At 40.4% G+C, this 17,239-nt stretch overlaps 1 protein-coding gene across 3 annotated transcripts; it reads right to left on the bottom strand.

The window, feature by feature from the left end:
• Window positions 1-270: 270 nt before the first annotated feature.
• LOC119494616 (probable carboxypeptidase X1) lies at window positions 271-16,840 on the bottom strand. Of its 3 annotated transcripts, XM_037780627.1 has the most exons (15): window positions 15,726-16,840; window positions 14,056-14,211; window positions 9,830-9,939; window positions 9,582-9,721; window positions 8,833-8,917; window positions 7,322-7,481; window positions 7,134-7,225; window positions 6,230-6,353; window positions 3,786-3,982; window positions 2,750-2,929; window positions 2,267-2,464; window positions 2,076-2,172; window positions 1,751-1,890; window positions 1,404-1,506; window positions 271-1,036 (listed from the first exon to the last, which is right to left on the bottom strand). In XM_037780627.1, exons 1-15 carry the CDS (start codon window positions 16,120-16,122, stop codon window positions 729-731), a joined length of 2,487 nt encoding a protein of 828 aa, XP_037636555.1. In that variant the 5' UTR covers window positions 16,123-16,840; the 3' UTR covers window positions 271-728. The 3 variants fall into 3 exon arrangements, with proteins under 3 accessions (XP_037636555.1, XP_037636553.1, XP_037636554.1); XM_037780625.1 differs by lacking the exon at window positions 14,056-14,211; XM_037780626.1 differs by lacking the exons at window positions 14,056-14,211; window positions 15,726-16,840 and adding an exon at window positions 12,400-13,243.
• Window positions 16,841-17,239: the final 399 nt, after the last annotated feature.

The following is a 17,239-nucleotide window of genomic DNA, read 5'->3' as shown; positions in this document are numbered from 1 at the left end:
GGGGCAGGAGCTCAAACAGAGTGTTTCAGACAGAGGGTGAAAAGTGAAAAGAGGTGCTGCAGCACAGCCGGTATGCGAAAAGTAATGCTTTTTTTAACATTAAAGCATGTTAACATGTTCTAGTAGAAACTCAAAATACCAGTATGCACCAGAAAGTGAGCATGATGATCCTCTCGATGAGGTGATAACCTCTAATAAGCTGCCAGTCGGCAAGGTCTATCATAAGGGATGTATAGGAAAATCACAACTAGAATTTGCCCTCCCAGATGGTACCGGTAAGTTAACATTTTTATTAAGACATATTTATAGTTGTTTTGGGTCTGTATCCCTGCACAATGGATATGAATTGAAACAATGACGACAGTATGAGTGTGGATGTTTACATTAAGATTCTGTAAACTCATTTTCCTGCTGTGTATAAAAAGTGAACAACTCTTACACTGGATGTGAACACCTTGACAGCTGAAACTCTACCCTCCTAGTCCTTCATTTCATATCCAGTGAGCCTCCACAACACTGGTGTGTAAATGTGGCCTGAACTGTTCCCTCAGTTGCTCTGCTGCTCCACAGCAGAAGATGAAATGTGGAAGAAGAGGAGCATGGTCCCCAGCTGTGATAACAGTATTAAAAAACAATAAAAAAAGTGACATGAATCCAGTGAGGCGTCTCTGAACCCAGAGTGAACTGAATTAAGTCCAGCTTTGTTCTCATATTATCTTCCACCATCATCATATCCTCTTTGCCCGTTTGGCCGCAGCAGCAGTACGCCGCTGGTTGAATTTCTTGGTGGTGACACGGAGCTTACGCAGGCGGAGCTGTCGCAGCCGCAGCTGCAGGTCCTTGGGGAGTTTACCTCCCTTCGCCAGAATGTCTTTTATCCTCTGTTGGGGCATCTTGGTGAGGCGAAAGTCACAGATTGTGGGGTAGTGGTCGTACATGACCTGGCAAGTGCGGGACGAGGGGATGTAGCCCTCAGCACTGGCTGTTACCCGGTACTCTCCAGGATTCAGCAGCCGCCAGTAGTCGCCATCAGTAACTGGAAGAGGAATGACAGCAGACGTTTACAGTGAACAGAGATCATGGGTAATAATAACACTCAGGATATGATGAAAACTATTGAAATAAAAAACTGTTAAATTATATAGCAAGGTGGAAGTACATCCCCAAATCCATTGGCCTTTGTACTGGTATACTATACTATGACTTTTAATGTCATACTAAGCACTTTATTCAACTTATTTCTACAATATATTTCTGATAAGAACAAAATATTAATTCCAGAGCAACTAACTTAAAATGAAAAGTGGCTACTCAACAAGATAGGATGTGCATGATTCAAATGTACTTGTAAGACATTTTTTTGTTGTTGTTAACATCTGATGTGAGATGTAAAAAGACTGTACCTGATCTAATATGATGATCAATGTCATCAACTTTAATGATGGCATCTGCTATACCAGCCTCTGTATCTTTGTCCCGAACCACACCCTTAATTCCACGGTGGACCTAAAACACACAAAAAAAGAGCCGTTCACGTTTTTATTGGTGCTGTAGATTCAAAATAACAATGCCTTTCTTCAGGAAGGGATGATCATCTAACTGTTTTACTTTAAAATCATAGTAAGGATAATAAGAAGAAGGATATTAAGATATAGTGGGAAACAGAAAAACAAATATTAAGGGAGAAGAACTGAAGATGAAAAGAAAAAAAAGAGTATAAGATCAATGATCATCACCAAAGCAGACCGACCTGCTCCATGTAAACCAGCAGAGACTCTCTGTTGTTCTCCCACTCGATGGGAAGCTCGCTGACGTGAGGAAATTTATCACAGGACAACTCCACCGTCACCTCGAAGCAGTTGGTGTGCAGGTAGCTGAAATCATTCATACCTGCAAGGAGAGAAAGAAACACAGAAATGGATATTTCTAGTTTCATTTTTCTTCTTTGATAGAGTCTGCTGGGGTTGTGTTCAACCTCCTACTATGGTGTATATCTCATTTTAGACTTAAAGGGTAACTTTAGACTTCAGCTTTTAATCACACAAGTTTACTTTAAAATACACACACATTCTTACTTCCTGGTACGTTGTGCCAGTCGGCTCCATTGATGATGTTATTGTATCTGATGAAGTCCTTGTTGTGGCAGGGCCGCCGGTCTGGGTTGGACATCACCTGGTTATGTATCAGATACAGGAACATGTTAGTGGTGTTACCAGGAGATGTTTTAGAAATGAGAGCAGGAAGTGACAGGAGGAAGAGGATTAACCTGATTGGTGCTGGCGTACACCGTGGCCAGCCAGCGGAAGAAGCTCTCATCAGCAGTGGGCGTGTGCTCGCGTGGCGCCCAGTCCCGGGTCATGTCAAACGGGTAGGTCACCACCAGCTCTCCACCGTGGAGGTTAGCACCAAGAACAAATGGGATGTCCTGCATCCAGTTGATGACTGCACGCGTCTCTGAAGCCACCTGATGGTGGATACGGAGATTCAGTCAGAGGATAGTCTCCTCTCATATTTTGTACATTTACAGTTTTTGTTTCTGGACCTTAAACGGGGGAGTCAGTCACAGTGTCTTCGTGATATGTAAACTGGGGGGCACATTTTGGTTTTAATGCAACATTTAACAACATTAAAGATTATTTATAAATTTAATTGTGAAGCCATAAATAAAAGAGACCAAATTTAAGACTGATTTTCTTACAAATCCTTTTGCAAAAAGTTGTCATGACTGATGTGTGTATATAAATCTTACAAAGGCCTCCTCAGAGGTGTACATCTCCGGGATGGGGAAGTAGTGGTTGATGAGTTTGGACCGGTCCGTCTCCAGCTCGATGGCGTTCCACATCTCTGAGTTGAGGTCAGCAAAGTTGTGGTTCATGTCGATACCTTCATAGCTGTAACGCCCCCAGGCCCAAGCTGCCAGTTCTGAGCCCTGCAGATCAGAGACAGTGAAATAGAACCTTTACTGTTATGTTATGGTCTTGTATTTGTCATATTGGGCTAAATTGTGGCGGTACTGAGTTCCCCAGACTTTAGTTTTTCAGTCAGAAGACTGAAAAACAGTTCCCATCCACATAATAATATAAAATAAAATGCCTTCTTAATAATAATAATAATGAACAAATGCCTCTTCAATAATGAACAAATGCCTCTATAATAACAAACAATTAAGGAAACTGAAATATTGGTTTTGCTTTTCCTTTTACCCTCCTTTAAAGTTTTCCCAAATAAAATACACTAAAAGAAATGGGTATAAAGGGTTTCATTGAAAATCAACAAATGAATAGAATACAAAAATACAGCCTTCAGGCGTTAGGCTATTGTAAGGCAAGCCAGATCGTTGCACAAATAGTACCTAAACGTCCCAGTGCAGGTAACCCAATTGGTTGGCACTTAACTTGTTTCCCCAACTAGGAGAGTCAACACTCTCGACAAACAAAACACAAAGATCACAGAATCCCAAAAGGGCCCAAAACAGACCAGAGTTTCTGATAAAGCTGATAACACATGTTGCATTGAGTGAAGGAGAGATCAGAATGACACTGGGTGTGCAGTTTCCCTCCTCTTTTAAGCCCTACAGAAAGGGCGTCGTTACACCCTGATTGGCCAAGAGGGGAATGCACCAAGCTGCTCTCAACTATCATTTAAGAGCCAGTCCCCACACCCTGCGCAACAGGTGAACCTTCTAATCACTCAGCAACTCAACCAAAAAAACACCAGGGAAAAGGGAAACAACAGCAAGCACCAGAGAATTGGCAGCTGCCACAAAATAAATAAAAACAAGTCACCTTTTTAAAGGCCATCTCATATCCGTCAGGGTTCATGGAGGGCAGAAGATGGATGCGAGTCTCTTTGACCAGGTGGATGACACGCGGGTCGCCTCGCTTGTACTCTTGACACATGTACTGCATTAGATTGAGCAGCACCTCTCGGCCCAGCACCTCGTTCCCATGCATCCCTGCAACGTACCGGAACTCTGGTTCTCCTGCAGGGGGAGCCAAAACACAGACACAGGGATGGAGTTAAGAGCACTAGTTTTGATATATTTTACCATTTAACATGTTTAAAGCTTTTACTTATGATTCCCAAAGACAGAATGAGTTCATACAGATAGATGAAGTCTATCTACAATCAAAACCACAACAGAGCAAGACCCCAACAGGCAAATCAAATATCTTCTTAAGGAAGCAGCGTGCTACACCATCCTCAAAAACCTTAATACGTCTACTTGATCTGTGCTTTCAAATATACCTCCTGTACAGTTCAACCTCTTTCACAGGCCCCATTGAAAGACCTGGATGTGTTTCATGTTGGGTCTGCATGCATTGACAGGCAGCTCTGAAATCTCACACATCCTCCTCACACCGTTTATGAGGAGGAGTTTCAACTCACACACATATTTTTCTTGACTTGACAACTCCGTATGGAGACGGCTTTACTTCAATAACTGGAGCTGGACACACTACTGAGGATCTTGAATCAATGTTTTGGTTGAGCCAGTTTGAGTGGAACTGCTTATACAACAAAACTTTACAAAAATAAAAGCTTCTTTAAGGTTAAGGTTTTAGAGTTTTGGTCTGTATGTAGCACGAAAGTGTCAAGTATCAGCGGCCCAGCAGCCAAGACAGTAGCATCAACCTACATAAAAGTTTTAGTAGAACAAAACAGCAGAGCAAACATTCATAAAAGTTACATAGGCCTAACTGTGAAACAGGGAAGGGTCAGATGAGGATATTTCACTTCTTTGTTCCAACTGTAACCACAGAGATGACAGAAAATACGGAAAACTCAGTAACATCAGATCGTTCCAACACATGGAACATAAGACCGCATCAAATCAACACTGGTCACTGGAAACGACTGAGACTGAGCAGAGTGGAGGGAAAAACTGATATTTTCATTTGTAAAGGCCACCAATTATCTGCAGTCCTGACATTAAAAGAAACAAGACAGGAAGTCCACAGCAGTTTTGAGGATTTCTGTATTTTTACTTTGGTTGAATGATCATGTGTTTCATTCATCGACTGTATATAAATATGGACGACATGACAGCTCCCCAAAGGTGAAGCCAGAACATCTTGATCGCCCCCTGGTGGCTGGCTGCAGTATAGGTCATAAATCCTGCCTTCTTCATGTTAGCGGATGGGACATGGGCCAAACTAAAAAGTCAAAGTAAACGTTACATGCATTTTCCCCAAAGATCGATTTCTGTCATTTTAGGTAGTTCGTATCACGCTGATGTATGTTTCAGTGTTCATTTTTTGGGTAAGATAGGTTTTAGTTAGTTATTTGATGCTGTAAAAAGGGGGTGAGACGTCATGATTGGCATCTGTGAGTGTCTCTGGCTGACAAGCTGCGGCCGTGTTCGGCTCGCGATCGGTTCGGGCTGGTGAGTGGGTGGGACCTCGATGCCGCGTTTCCACCGCCCGATCCCTACTACTACTAATACTTCCACTACTACTGCGCAGACTCTCTTTCCAAATGACATAAAAAGCACAAGATGACAGCGCCCGTATCCGGGTTATTTTGGCTTCACTTCTGTACAGTGGGAGGAAGTGGAGATGTGTCGTCCATCTTTATATACAGTCTGTGGTTTCAGTTAATAAAAAAATGCATTGAAACAAGCTGAAATATCCTTTTGTCTGAGAGGATTACATTTGATAACTGAATACAAATTTGAAATGGACAGTAATGATGATCTTCCAATCTCCTTCTGCTCCTCCGTGCTGCCTTCACTGCCATGTGTGTTGGCGGGAAAACCTCTCCACTCTCCTGCCATGTGGGCATGCAGAGTGGAGGACGCCAGAGAAAACATTTGTATGCCTCAGAGGCAAACGAAGGGGAACTCTGGTGTGTATAGGTTTATGGTCTACACAGTGCTGGACTGTGTAGCTTTGCAGGGTTGGGATACAGCAGCAGCTATTGCAGAAGTCCTCTCTGACCCTTTAGATTACTATGTGATCGTAAAGCATCTGTCCCTCATTAGAATACATGATTCCTGCTCTTAAACCAGAAATAAGTTCATTGAGCTTCTCTAACTCAAAGCCTTTGACCCTGAACTTATGAAAGAGCGTATTATTTTGAAAGAGGAGAAAATGTTCAGCTTTTAGTTGATGAAAATGATGAAACTTTACCAACTGGATCTTTTACATTTAAGATATGATGAACCTTTTCCTTTTAAACAGGTGTGGTACATTTTGAAAGTTTCACATCTGTCTACGATGTGTCTCACCCAGCTCGTGTTTTCCAGGGTTGTCAGAGATCTCCATGACGTAGAGCTTCAGACCCGTGTAACTCTTCCCGATGCTGTAGATGCGGGTGATATCAGGACACGCCTCGTTCACCGATTTCATCAGCTGGGAAACAACAACAAAGTTACACATTTTGTCTTTTACAGCGTGAACATGTTTCAGACTCAAAACAAGGTTTGAATTCCTGCATGCGTGGTATGCATTTGGGACTCCCTGACTTATTGAAAGGTTTCTTCTCTATGACGGAGGATGTTCTGCAGATTCCTCCTTAATTCGGACATACCCTCTCTGATTTGTTTGTGGTCATTAGTGATGAAAGTACTGTCTGTGAGAAAGTACACTGCAGAAGAACATGGAGGCATTGGATCGAGCACCAGCAAGGAGTCTAAAATACAGTTTTTTTTTACACATGAAAATGAACTATAAAAGCCACAAAACACCTCGAAACAAACACTTTAAACACACCATGACAAACACTCAGGATTGTGGTGCAGTGTGTAGAATTTGGTGGCATCCACTTTCACTCATGTCTGACCTCTCTAAGTCGTGTTAGAATGCTGAATGAGGATCTGTGTTTGTCTCTGTGGGCTGTTTTCTGACCATCACATGCAGGACGGTGTCTCCAAACAGACCGCACAGTGAGGACGCTGCCATGAAGGAGGGAAGCCTCCCATAATATTTGTTTTTGGTCAGAAGACCACACACACTGTGGCAGCTTCCTCGACTTAATGCAAAAAATAAAACCTGGTAGGTGTGTCAACATGGAACTGGAGTTTTATTTATAAAAAAAATAGCTCTTAATGGGAATGCTTTTCTGTGAAGGCCAAGAAATGTCTTACTAGTTGGGTTAACATGTAATGACTGTCATCTTCATTGTTGTCTTACCTTTCTCATCTCCTTGTAGTTGTGGTGTCTGAAGTCCAGTTTGTCTCTAGACTCTGTTCGCTCTGTCTGCCACGGATAGATATTATTTGGATCTGTGATAATGTAAAAGGTGTGTGTTACAGCGGATAAACATAGTGCAAAAGTTAGAAAAACTCAAATGGTTTCCAGCAGTTGGCTTCCCTACCTACCTGGGAGCGTGCAGCCCAACACCTCGGCTCTCAGACAGATGTCCCCCTGCGTCCCGTTCTCGTACCAGCTCTGTGGGTTGATCCGGATGTAACGGGCCACCGTGGACGTGTTGAAAAGGGCGAGGACAGGTGTATCCAAGTCCTGGTTTCCTACAAACACCTGCAGCACAAGGAGACATGGTGAAACACAACGGATCTTGAGAGTCTTGTGGGAAAAGTGGTTTAATACAAAACATGAAATCTCGATGCTGAAGTCCAACCAGGGACCTTTCTCATGATGTCTTCCCTCATCCTGTCCATCCACGGTCTAAATTGCTTGATCTTCAAAATAAACTGAAAACACTTCTCCATATACAGTACATGGCTCTTGGAAAGTCACATTTAGCTGTGAGGAAACAAACTGGGCTCAACGATGACTTTTACATCATTGCAAATAATGATTTTGTCATATTTTGCCGAGCTTGTCTCCCTCTACTCTCTTTTGCTTTGACGTTTTTTCTTTCTGAGATGTACTTCTTTTCTCCTCTCTTTGGAACACGTGTATTATGCTCAATAAAATAAAATAAAATGAATAAACTGACTCATGAATAAATGTATTTCTTCCACTCATTTGTCTCTAGAGAACCTTTGAACCAGTCTGATGCCCCATGGAAAAAATCTTGGCATGACTGACACTTCATGGTCAGCTGTGGCTGTGGCACAGATGCCTTAAAGACCACTCGAATAAACAAACCTAACCACGGCTGCGGCGAGTGTCATAATATTATTTAAACGTGAAATATTTTGTTTATAATTCTATTTCTCCTATTTTAACACTTTTAATCACGTTTCTTTTGTGTAAATTGTTTTAACGTTGTAATATGATTTTTTTACACTTTATGTGAAGCACCTTGAGATTTTGCTGTATTTTAAAGTGTGCTATATACATTTAATTTATTATTATTATTATTATTATGAGTAATGAGAATTTCAACAAATATTTTTTACAAATTATTTGAACAGCACAGCCAACCATACATCAAAAAATTTGTCAAATACTGATGACATTGAAATAATGCATTTTTGGTCTTTATTTATGATGAAAAGTAAAGGTGCAATTTCATAGAAGAGTTTGGGTCAGCTGGAAGTGAATGGGGGATGTAGTTGGCAAGTCATTTTACCATTATACGGGGAATTTTGAAAATTGTGTCACTCTTTCGGTGGCAGAAAGGGGAATGGCTTGGTGCTATTCATGTGTTTCACTGGCTTCCAGTACATTTCATTTAAGCTTTCTACTTGTAAAATACTTCCATTTTAACATGTTCTGCCTAACATGCTGTAAATGCTTCATGTTGCAATGTTTTTCATAAGAAAATGAGAAAGGTAAAGTCCTTACAGTGTAATTCACCCACAAGCTTTTACCACCATTATAACAAAAGCCTTGAAACACAGACGGCAGGAGAAACGTACATGAGGAGAGAGATAAGAGTTCAGTTTGGATGTTGTAAAAGAAGAACAATGTGTTGACTCACAGCCTCTTGGGTCCCGTTCATACTCGGCTTCCAGACCAGCGAATCGTTACTGAACTGCACCTTGTAGGTATGAACCGTGTTCCAGCTGTGTGTGAGCAAGACACATGTAGATCTGTAGTACTTATATCACATGTGATACGCAGAAGAACTTTGCAAGAGAGTCCAAAATAAGACCCTCATGCACCCTTAGAGAAAAAGATTATGCATTTATCTATTTATAGGATTAATAAAAACATATTAACTGCGGTTCAGCAGGGACAGAAAACAAAGAAGACAGGGGGAAGCCTGGTATTTATGTGTCTTAGATATACCAATAAAAGGAAAAGTACACTGCGGATTTTTAGCTTTAACTTGAAGGTCAATGTTTAAAAATGAAATGGTAGATTTGATTTCAGAATATCCCTTTAAAGAAGTGCTTTGAAACTGAACTCCTCTACAAAACTACATTTCCCAGGGTTCACACTGACACTATATAAACGTTAAAGGGACAGTGTGTAGGATTTGTTTGTATCTAGTGGTGTGGTTGCAGATTGCAACCAACTGAGTACCCTTCCTCTCACTCCTCCCTTTCCAAGACTGTGGTATGTAGATATGAAGGACTCATTCTCAGCTAACGAAAACACAACGATTCTTAGTTTCAGGTGATTATATTATACATACTAATGAAAACATAGTTATGAACATTATATTCTGCTAATAAAAAATCCCCCTAAACATTACACACTGTTCCTTTAACCTTCAGTACTGACCTCCAGATGGAGGTGCGACCCTGCAGGACGACACCGGTGAAGCGAGTCAGTCGCCCAGCATCCACCTGCAGCCACTGCTTCTTATCTCTGTACTGAGCACACCAGCCTCCATCGTAGATGTCGCCATCCTCTATCCCAGACTGCAACACACACACACACACACACAGCAAACACACAGTGATACAGTTACTCTGTAGGTAGCATGTAATAGATTACATTCTTGGTTTGCTGTTAGACTGTGTGGTTACCTGGATGTTGAGTCGGCCGCGGTGAGCGCCCAGGCCTCTGCGTTTGGAGGACGACGCTCTCAGCTGGTTGTCTTTGACCTTCAGTGACTCCAGACCCAGCGGAGGACATTCTGACACAGTCAACAGGGATTTACTCACTATTTTAATATTATTATACCATGTCAGTAAAGGACAGAGCAGCAAAGTAGAATAAGCCTGTGTTCTAGGGGTAAAACTCTAATCTAATTTTTGCACAGAAAAAGTGAAATAAAAAAAGTCAAGGTTACAAGATTGTATTCATAAGAAATATTTTAGGGCTGCAACTAACGATTATTTTCATTATTGATTAATCTGCAAATAATTTTCTAGATGAAGGATTAATCGTTTGGTCTATAAAATGTCAGAAAATAGTCAAACATGTCCATCCCAGTGAGAGAGGCTGAAAACAGACATTTTTGCAAGAAAAATTTCACTACAAACTTTAACGATTAACCGATTATCAAAATAGTTGCCAATTAACTTTCTGTTGATCAACTAATCTAATTGTTGCAGCTCTAAAATGTTTTACTATCTGAATTGTAGTTGGCTTCTCAAACGGACATCCAATTCATGCGCCTCTTTAATGGCGGAATGAAATGTGTTAAATAAATTCAGCTTGACTCATTTCACGTTTTACTTTGGATCAACTTTGAACCAACTCTGGTGCTGCGTTTGATTCCTGATAACAGCAACAATTCATTCTGAATATGTTAGATATTATTGTCTGTGCTGAATGATACTGAGTAAACTTTCAAATCCCAGTTTACACTGGAAAAAACTGATGGAAACAGCATCTCATCCCACTTTGCTCCTCAATATACCACAGTAAGAGTGTATGCAGGTTTGCACACTACATGTACTACAGTTATACAAACACACACACACACACTCATATGTACATATATAATATTAGACATATGTACATGTACACACACTTGACCTTGTGAGAGCTGAGAGGTCACAAGAAAAGCTTGTGAGAACAAATCAAATCACTCAAAACAGACAAAGGGAGAAAAGCTTTGTCTGTTTGTCTTCAGTTATTTCAATGTTATATAATGCACACGAATTATATAACGCTAACGATTATCAATGTGACGAATGACAGGTGACAGATTAAAGATAAATAAATGAGTGTAGAAACCAAACAAATGCATATGCTTCCATACAGGACAAGAAGGCTCAGTGAATGTGCAGATTTCAGAGAGATGTTAGACGATGCTCTCCACCTACATCAGCAAAAAACATCAATGATGATCAAATAGTTGAGTATTTTTCATATTGAGGTATTGCTGATGGATTTACAAATTAAGCCAAAGAAGCAAACTGAAAGAGACGTAAAAAGGAGAGGGTGAAACTAGAGAAGAGAGGGTGAAATGTCTCTAAATCTGTCCAGCGTCCTCTGTTGCCGTGTTAAAGCCTCAGACAGACTCTCATTGTCTGGAGGTTCAGCAAACTGCCTCTTCCTGTCAGGAAGCTTTACTGGCTGCTAAAAAAGTCTCAGGGAAAGGTATAGACGCAGAATAAATGAATGCTGAATGTAGGTGGCGTTTCCTATTAAGACCCTCTCCCCTCTTCTGCCTTGTAGTCCAGCTGGATCTCTGTTGAGCAGCGTGGGACTCAAAATGTTGCTGAGCTTTTAAAAAGGTTACGTCTCTTTGTTGCTGTTGACCAAACCTCACACTTCAGAAGCTACTGAAGCTGAGTCAAAGAGACAAACTGACAATGATGCCGAGAAGACAAAAAGTAGTCCAGCTGATTATCCGGGTAAATAAAGTCCACAAGGAGAGAAAATAAATTAAGATCGTTTGTTGGTTTGGGGGCAAAACCTTTAAGCGCTTGGTGGTCCTGAAATGCAAACAAAGAAAAATGTGGTTTTGAGGGAGAAGAGCTTTATTCATTCACCTGAAACTGAGGACATTGTCTTAACCCTGTCTTTCTTGTCTATTGCAGTTTTCACATTTGCTCCCCCAAAACCCCGTTTTCACTTCCTTTCTTCTTCCCTCCTCTCTCTAAAGGAGCTACAAGAGGAAGATGGAGCCTCGAGATGCCTTATCAAAGAAACGTTACACCCCCACCCAGAGTCTCATCTCCCCGGGTTCTTTGACACGATCTTCTGGCTTCATGATTCAAAGAATGCTGTCAGGTAATATTTAGGCTTTAATGAAGTATTAATTGTGCAAAATGCAAGCGAGTCAAACTCATGATAACAAAGCAATGTCAGTTTAAATGTATAATATAGATGTGCCTTAAATCGAAAAATACAATAAACAATTCTGCGTCTTTCTCCTCGAGGTTCAGGAGCCAAAACATGAAGTGCATAAATCTTAAAGACAACAGTAGCATTTCTTACTGGAGTTGATTCTAAAGGCTCAAGTTGTAACCTGAAGCGTCTTGAACAGCCACCAATGAGTCTAAACTCATCACCATCCAAGCTGCATGCAAACTGGATGGTTAGTAGTAACTCTTGCATTACTGTGACATTAATAAGCTTTTTTCCGTTCATGCTGACAGCATTTGAAACTTCTGTTTCAGGATGTGAAGGTATAGTCGACCTGGTGTGCTATACGTGACCATCCATCACATTTAATTGTCTTCATCAAAACAGTTGACACATCACACAGACAGGAAATGATGAACAGCACTGAAAGCGAACCAAATAAATTCATTACATGGCCAATCGAGGGTACAGTTTACTTAATTTGGAAACTTTTATGGAGTGTTTATAGATTTTCCTTCATGATTAAACTAAGAAACTGTCTGTGTTTGACGAATTGATAAAAAGAACCACTGAACAAAAATTAAGTCAAAATATTATTAGTTTCTACTTCCACACTTTTACATACTTTCCCAACATGGCAACTTTTGTGGCATATCACTCCCAGTTAATCTGACTCCAGCTCTGGCTGACAGGCCTGACCGGATATTAACGAGCATCAGCTCTGATTTGACATGACAATTTGCTTACTCAGCATATTTTTCTAGCCGAGCTTTCTCTCTCGTCACACACACATTATACAGGCTCTCTATATACACACACACTTCCTCAGTCGGCTCAATATCCGGTCCACCACACACACGAATATGCATGCATATACTTACAATATATACAAGCTTTTGTACATATACACACACACATTTACAAGGGCACAGAGCAGCTGGTAGAACAATCGCAGCTCTCCGGAGGCTGAAACAGACCAAGCAGACTGCACAGACTCAAAGGAAACTCAAACTGCTCTAAACCTCCACTGTGTTCTAAGGTCAGGACTTGGTTTTGGGGTTAAGGTTATAATGAATATCCTTATAAGTAAGTTTATGTGCGTGTGAGAGAAAGTTATAAAAAGAAAGAAAGAGACAAGCTGGAGAGCAATACAGAGAAATAGACAAAGGTGGACAAATAGGAAATAGGACAGGAAGAGGCCAGTGAATAAAGATGTGGGACATCTTTGAGGCCAACAAGCTCTCTGATCACCTTTCTATTGTGAATTAAGAAGACTGGCAATTATTTCGTAATACTACAAAACATAAAACCTCAAATAATCAATGAAATCTCAATTTTGGATCTAAATTTAATAACATATATCCAGTGTTTTGCATGCAATTTTACTGTTAATCGAAAGGAGTACAACATTTTCACAAAATAACAATATATTTAATACAAATATTTTAATTTCTTTGAACTCAAATCATAAAGATATACCTATTTCACAGATTAAGTGACTTCCTCTGGTGTTATTTTGACACCAATATTTTCAGGGTTCAGCAGAGAGGTGAAGCTGCTCCAGTCTTCTCATCAATCAGAGATTTGTTTTTGGGGAGTTTGTGCTTTCAGTAGTGAAGCAGCATAAAAGTTTAGATACACAGTATGCGTGACCTCAGTATGGGACCCACATGAATCAGATCTGGGTCTGAAGTAAATTAGCAAATAGTTTTATGGTTTGTTTGACGCTTTCCTGGGTGTTTTCTTTTTTTTTTTTAACTCAACTGACAATTCATTGTGTCCCAGTGAACTTCAAATTTCTCATTAAACTTTTATAAGTTGGTGTAGAAAGTATTAATGAATCAAAGAAAAACCCATGAGACCACTTGAGTTGTCCTGACACAGTAAAAAAAAAACCATGTGAAAGCTCTTTAAACTATTTGCAACTACTATGTGACCCTTGTCTGATGGACATACTGTATACATCAGGGTTAACCCCGCCCATACATACGTGGAACCCTCTCCGCGGCCTCTGATTGGCTCACGCTGGGTTTGACTTGAGGTTTGGTTTTCTTAACAACCTTCGTCTTCTTGGTGATGAGTTTGGGTTTCTTCAGGATCGTTTTGGGCTTCTTTGCTACCTTAATGCTCCGGGTGGACCTCCTTTCTACAAAAGTACAAACCGTTTTACGCATAGCAGGAAACGTGCATACCTTGAAGAACACCAGAATTAGTCCTGTACACCAGGAAGAACCATTTTGCATAAAACTTTACTTTGAAGAAAAATAACTTTTGGAAATACATTCATTCACTTTCTTGCCGAGAGTTATATGAGATTGACACCACTCTCATATTTGTATGTTAAATTTGGCGGCATCTTGTGGTGTGGTTGCATATTGCAACCAACTGAGTACCCCTCCGCCCACTCCTCCCTTTCCAAGACTCGTAACGTGAGCCGCCGAGTGCAAAACCGTGGTAATGGCGAGGCCATCCTTACCATAATAACACTACTTTAAGAGCAACAGAGGTCAGGCGGCGGCTGGCGGTACCATGGTTTTACACTCTGCGACTCACATTGACGGAGAACTACGGTGGCCTTCAGGTAACGTAAAAACGTGAAAGTCTCAATCTAGAGACAGTGTTTGGTTTGTCCATTCTGGGCTACTGTAGAAACATGGAGGAGCAACATGATGGACTCCGTGAAGAGGACCCGCTCCCTATGTAGATGTGAAGGGCTCATTCTTAGCTAATGAAAAAACAATGTTTTTTTAGTTATAGGTGATTAAACACTAATAAAAACATAGTTATGAATATTATATTCCATTTCTGCTAATAGATTCCCTGTTACACACTGTTCCTTTAACATTGATTAGAAAGTTATAGCTACATTTACCACCAACAGAGGAATACCATGGAGAGCCACAGCAAGCAGCACAAACCAGCCTTCAAACCCCGAGACTGGATTAATGTAAATACTGCTGAGTTTGTTGGCTGTTTGTCTATTTACATTAAAGCCATTTGCTTCAGTGAGTGTGCAGTTGAATTACTGCCTGCACGGACGACATCACATCAGTTGGTTTTAAGGAGTGTGAGGGGTCTTGTTCTGTTTTTTTTTTTGGTGTGATGCATCACACAGCCCATCTGGTTTTCATCAGCAGAAAACAGCTAAAATGTCTCAGTGGTAGAATGTGGAACATCCTCCCCCAACCCTCGGACACTGACTCTCTGACCGCAGATATGCAGAGCCAACAATAACGATAGATATTACTCTCTGAATATCTATGAGGCTTTTTGGAAACCCTGAAAGATGATTTTACTTATTCTTTAAATCCTGAGGCATCTCATACTGGGGTTTGGTCTGAGGGACCAGAGGAACATTTCTTATTCCCAGAACCCCACCAGCTCTGAGTTACTTTGTTCTCAGGGAAGGTTATGTTTGTTTGCAGAGTAACTTTACCAGCATGCCTGCTTCTGTTTATGGGAATGTAAAACCAGTGAACAATTAGTCAGGTTGTAAAACACAACTGTCCTTCAGGTAAAGTGAATATAATAATATTGAAGAATGTTTATGAGATTCATTTGACCATTATTGAATACAACAGTCACAAATATTATATTTTCATAGGGGGTAAAACAAACACAATTCAAATTCTAACATATAAAATAAAAACATCCACTCACCCAGTTCCAGAGGACCCTCTTCTTCTTCTTCTTCTGCACCTTTTCTGGGCACTGCTCTCTCCGTTGTTTGACCAGCAGTCACATGTTTGGTAGTTGTGGTGGTACTGGGAGGTTTAGATGTTGACTTGCTGTAACTGGTAGTGAACCTCGTGGTGGGAACCTCAGTGGTGTTGGTTTTCCCTGCAGGAAAAAGGCTCTCAGTTGTAGGAAAAGCTGCATCTGCATCTAGAGTAGGTCTCACTGTAGTTGTGGCTGAAATAAGAATAAAAGATCCACAAAGCAGAAATAACAGCAGAATGACATGCAGAAGTCCTGCCATAGTAACTCTTCTCTGCAAGAACCCCTCTAACACTAAACACTCATTCAACCTCTCTGACCTGACGCTCTGCAGCACCATCAAGTCAGCCGCAACGCAAAACAACTTCCTGTCACAGACTGAAAGAATAAATGGTGTTGATATAGTATGTTTTTTGGGTAATAAATAGTGAGGTAAAAGAGTGTAAAGTTGTCAACCAACAGAAAAATAATTTGCAACTATTTTGATTATTAATTAATCCTTTAAGTCATTTTTCAAGCAAAGTTACTCAAATCTTCTCAAATATGAAGATTTGCTGCTTTTTGTTGTCAGATATGAAACCAAACTGAACATGTTTAGGTTTTAGACAGATGGTTGGATAAATCCAGGAATTTGAAGATGCCACATCTGGGAAATTTTAACCGGCATTTCTCACAATTTTCTGATATTTTATAGACAAAACAATTGCCTGAGAAAATAATCAGTAGATTAATCAATAATGAAAATGATCATTTGCTGCAGGCCTTGTAGTTTTTACCCATAAAGTACAATACAGAAAGTCCATAAGGCATGCAAGCCCTTTAAAAAAGCTTTACAGTCAGTTGTTTTGCTTGTAATGTTAGCTGGGTATGGCGAGGTGGAGAATTCACAATCAGGTTGTAATTTTGTTATACTTTACCATTATAAGGAACAAAATCAAGAAAGAGTTCCCAGAACAGTTATTAGTCTATCTAACATATAGCTTTTAAGACAATAATCCCCCTCAGCTAATTGTCCAACATAACATCCAAGCTGAACATCCAAGTTTAAAATGTATCACATTGTCAATTTCATCGCTTCTGATCATCAGATGTTCAATCTACTTTTTAAGGGCATGTTTGAAAAAAAAGGTGACAACAGATGCAGCAGAGATGCAAAGTCAGTAGCACACACTTTCAAACTCTTTGACATACTAAGTTAAATGGACAAATCCATGCTTTTATTTTGAAGGCGCAGTCAGAATCCTGGCATGAGTCTTGCTGACTGACTTGACACTTCGTCTCCACAGAGCTGCTGTACCAACAACCATCCAACCAGAGTTTATTCAGGGATCAAACTCGGTCAACTCGCTTCCTCTTACCATCACACAGAGGCAGCATGCAAGGCTGCAAATTTAGTTATTCTGGGTTATTTTTTAAAGTCAATGATGTTTAGTAATGACTGTACAGTGACATCTGCT

The sequence above is a fragment of the Sebastes umbrosus genome, chromosome 9 (genome assembly GCF_015220745.1).
Source record: "Sebastes umbrosus isolate fSebUmb1 chromosome 9, fSebUmb1.pri, whole genome shotgun sequence".
Lineage (NCBI taxonomy): Eukaryota > Metazoa > Chordata > Actinopteri > Perciformes > Sebastidae > Sebastes > Sebastes umbrosus.
This window is presented reverse-complemented; position numbering and strand designations above follow the sequence as displayed.

What these genes read in the sequence shown, in the direction of transcription:
- LOC119494616 (XM_037780627.1), bottom strand. Translation starts at nt 16,122, where the DNA reads ATGGTGCTGCAGAGCGTCAGGTCAGAGAGGTTGAATGAGTGTTTAGTG. An exon ending in ACTACAAGGAGATGAGAAAG is followed by an intron (nt 6,354 to 7,133) that starts GTAAGACAACAA and finishes GTTGTTTCCCAG; the next exon opens with CTGATGAAATCGGTGAACGA. An exon ending in CTGGCACAACGTACCAGGAA is followed by an intron (nt 1,891 to 2,075) that starts GTAAGAATGTGT and finishes CTCTCCTTGCAG; the next exon opens with GTATGAATGATTTCAGCTAC.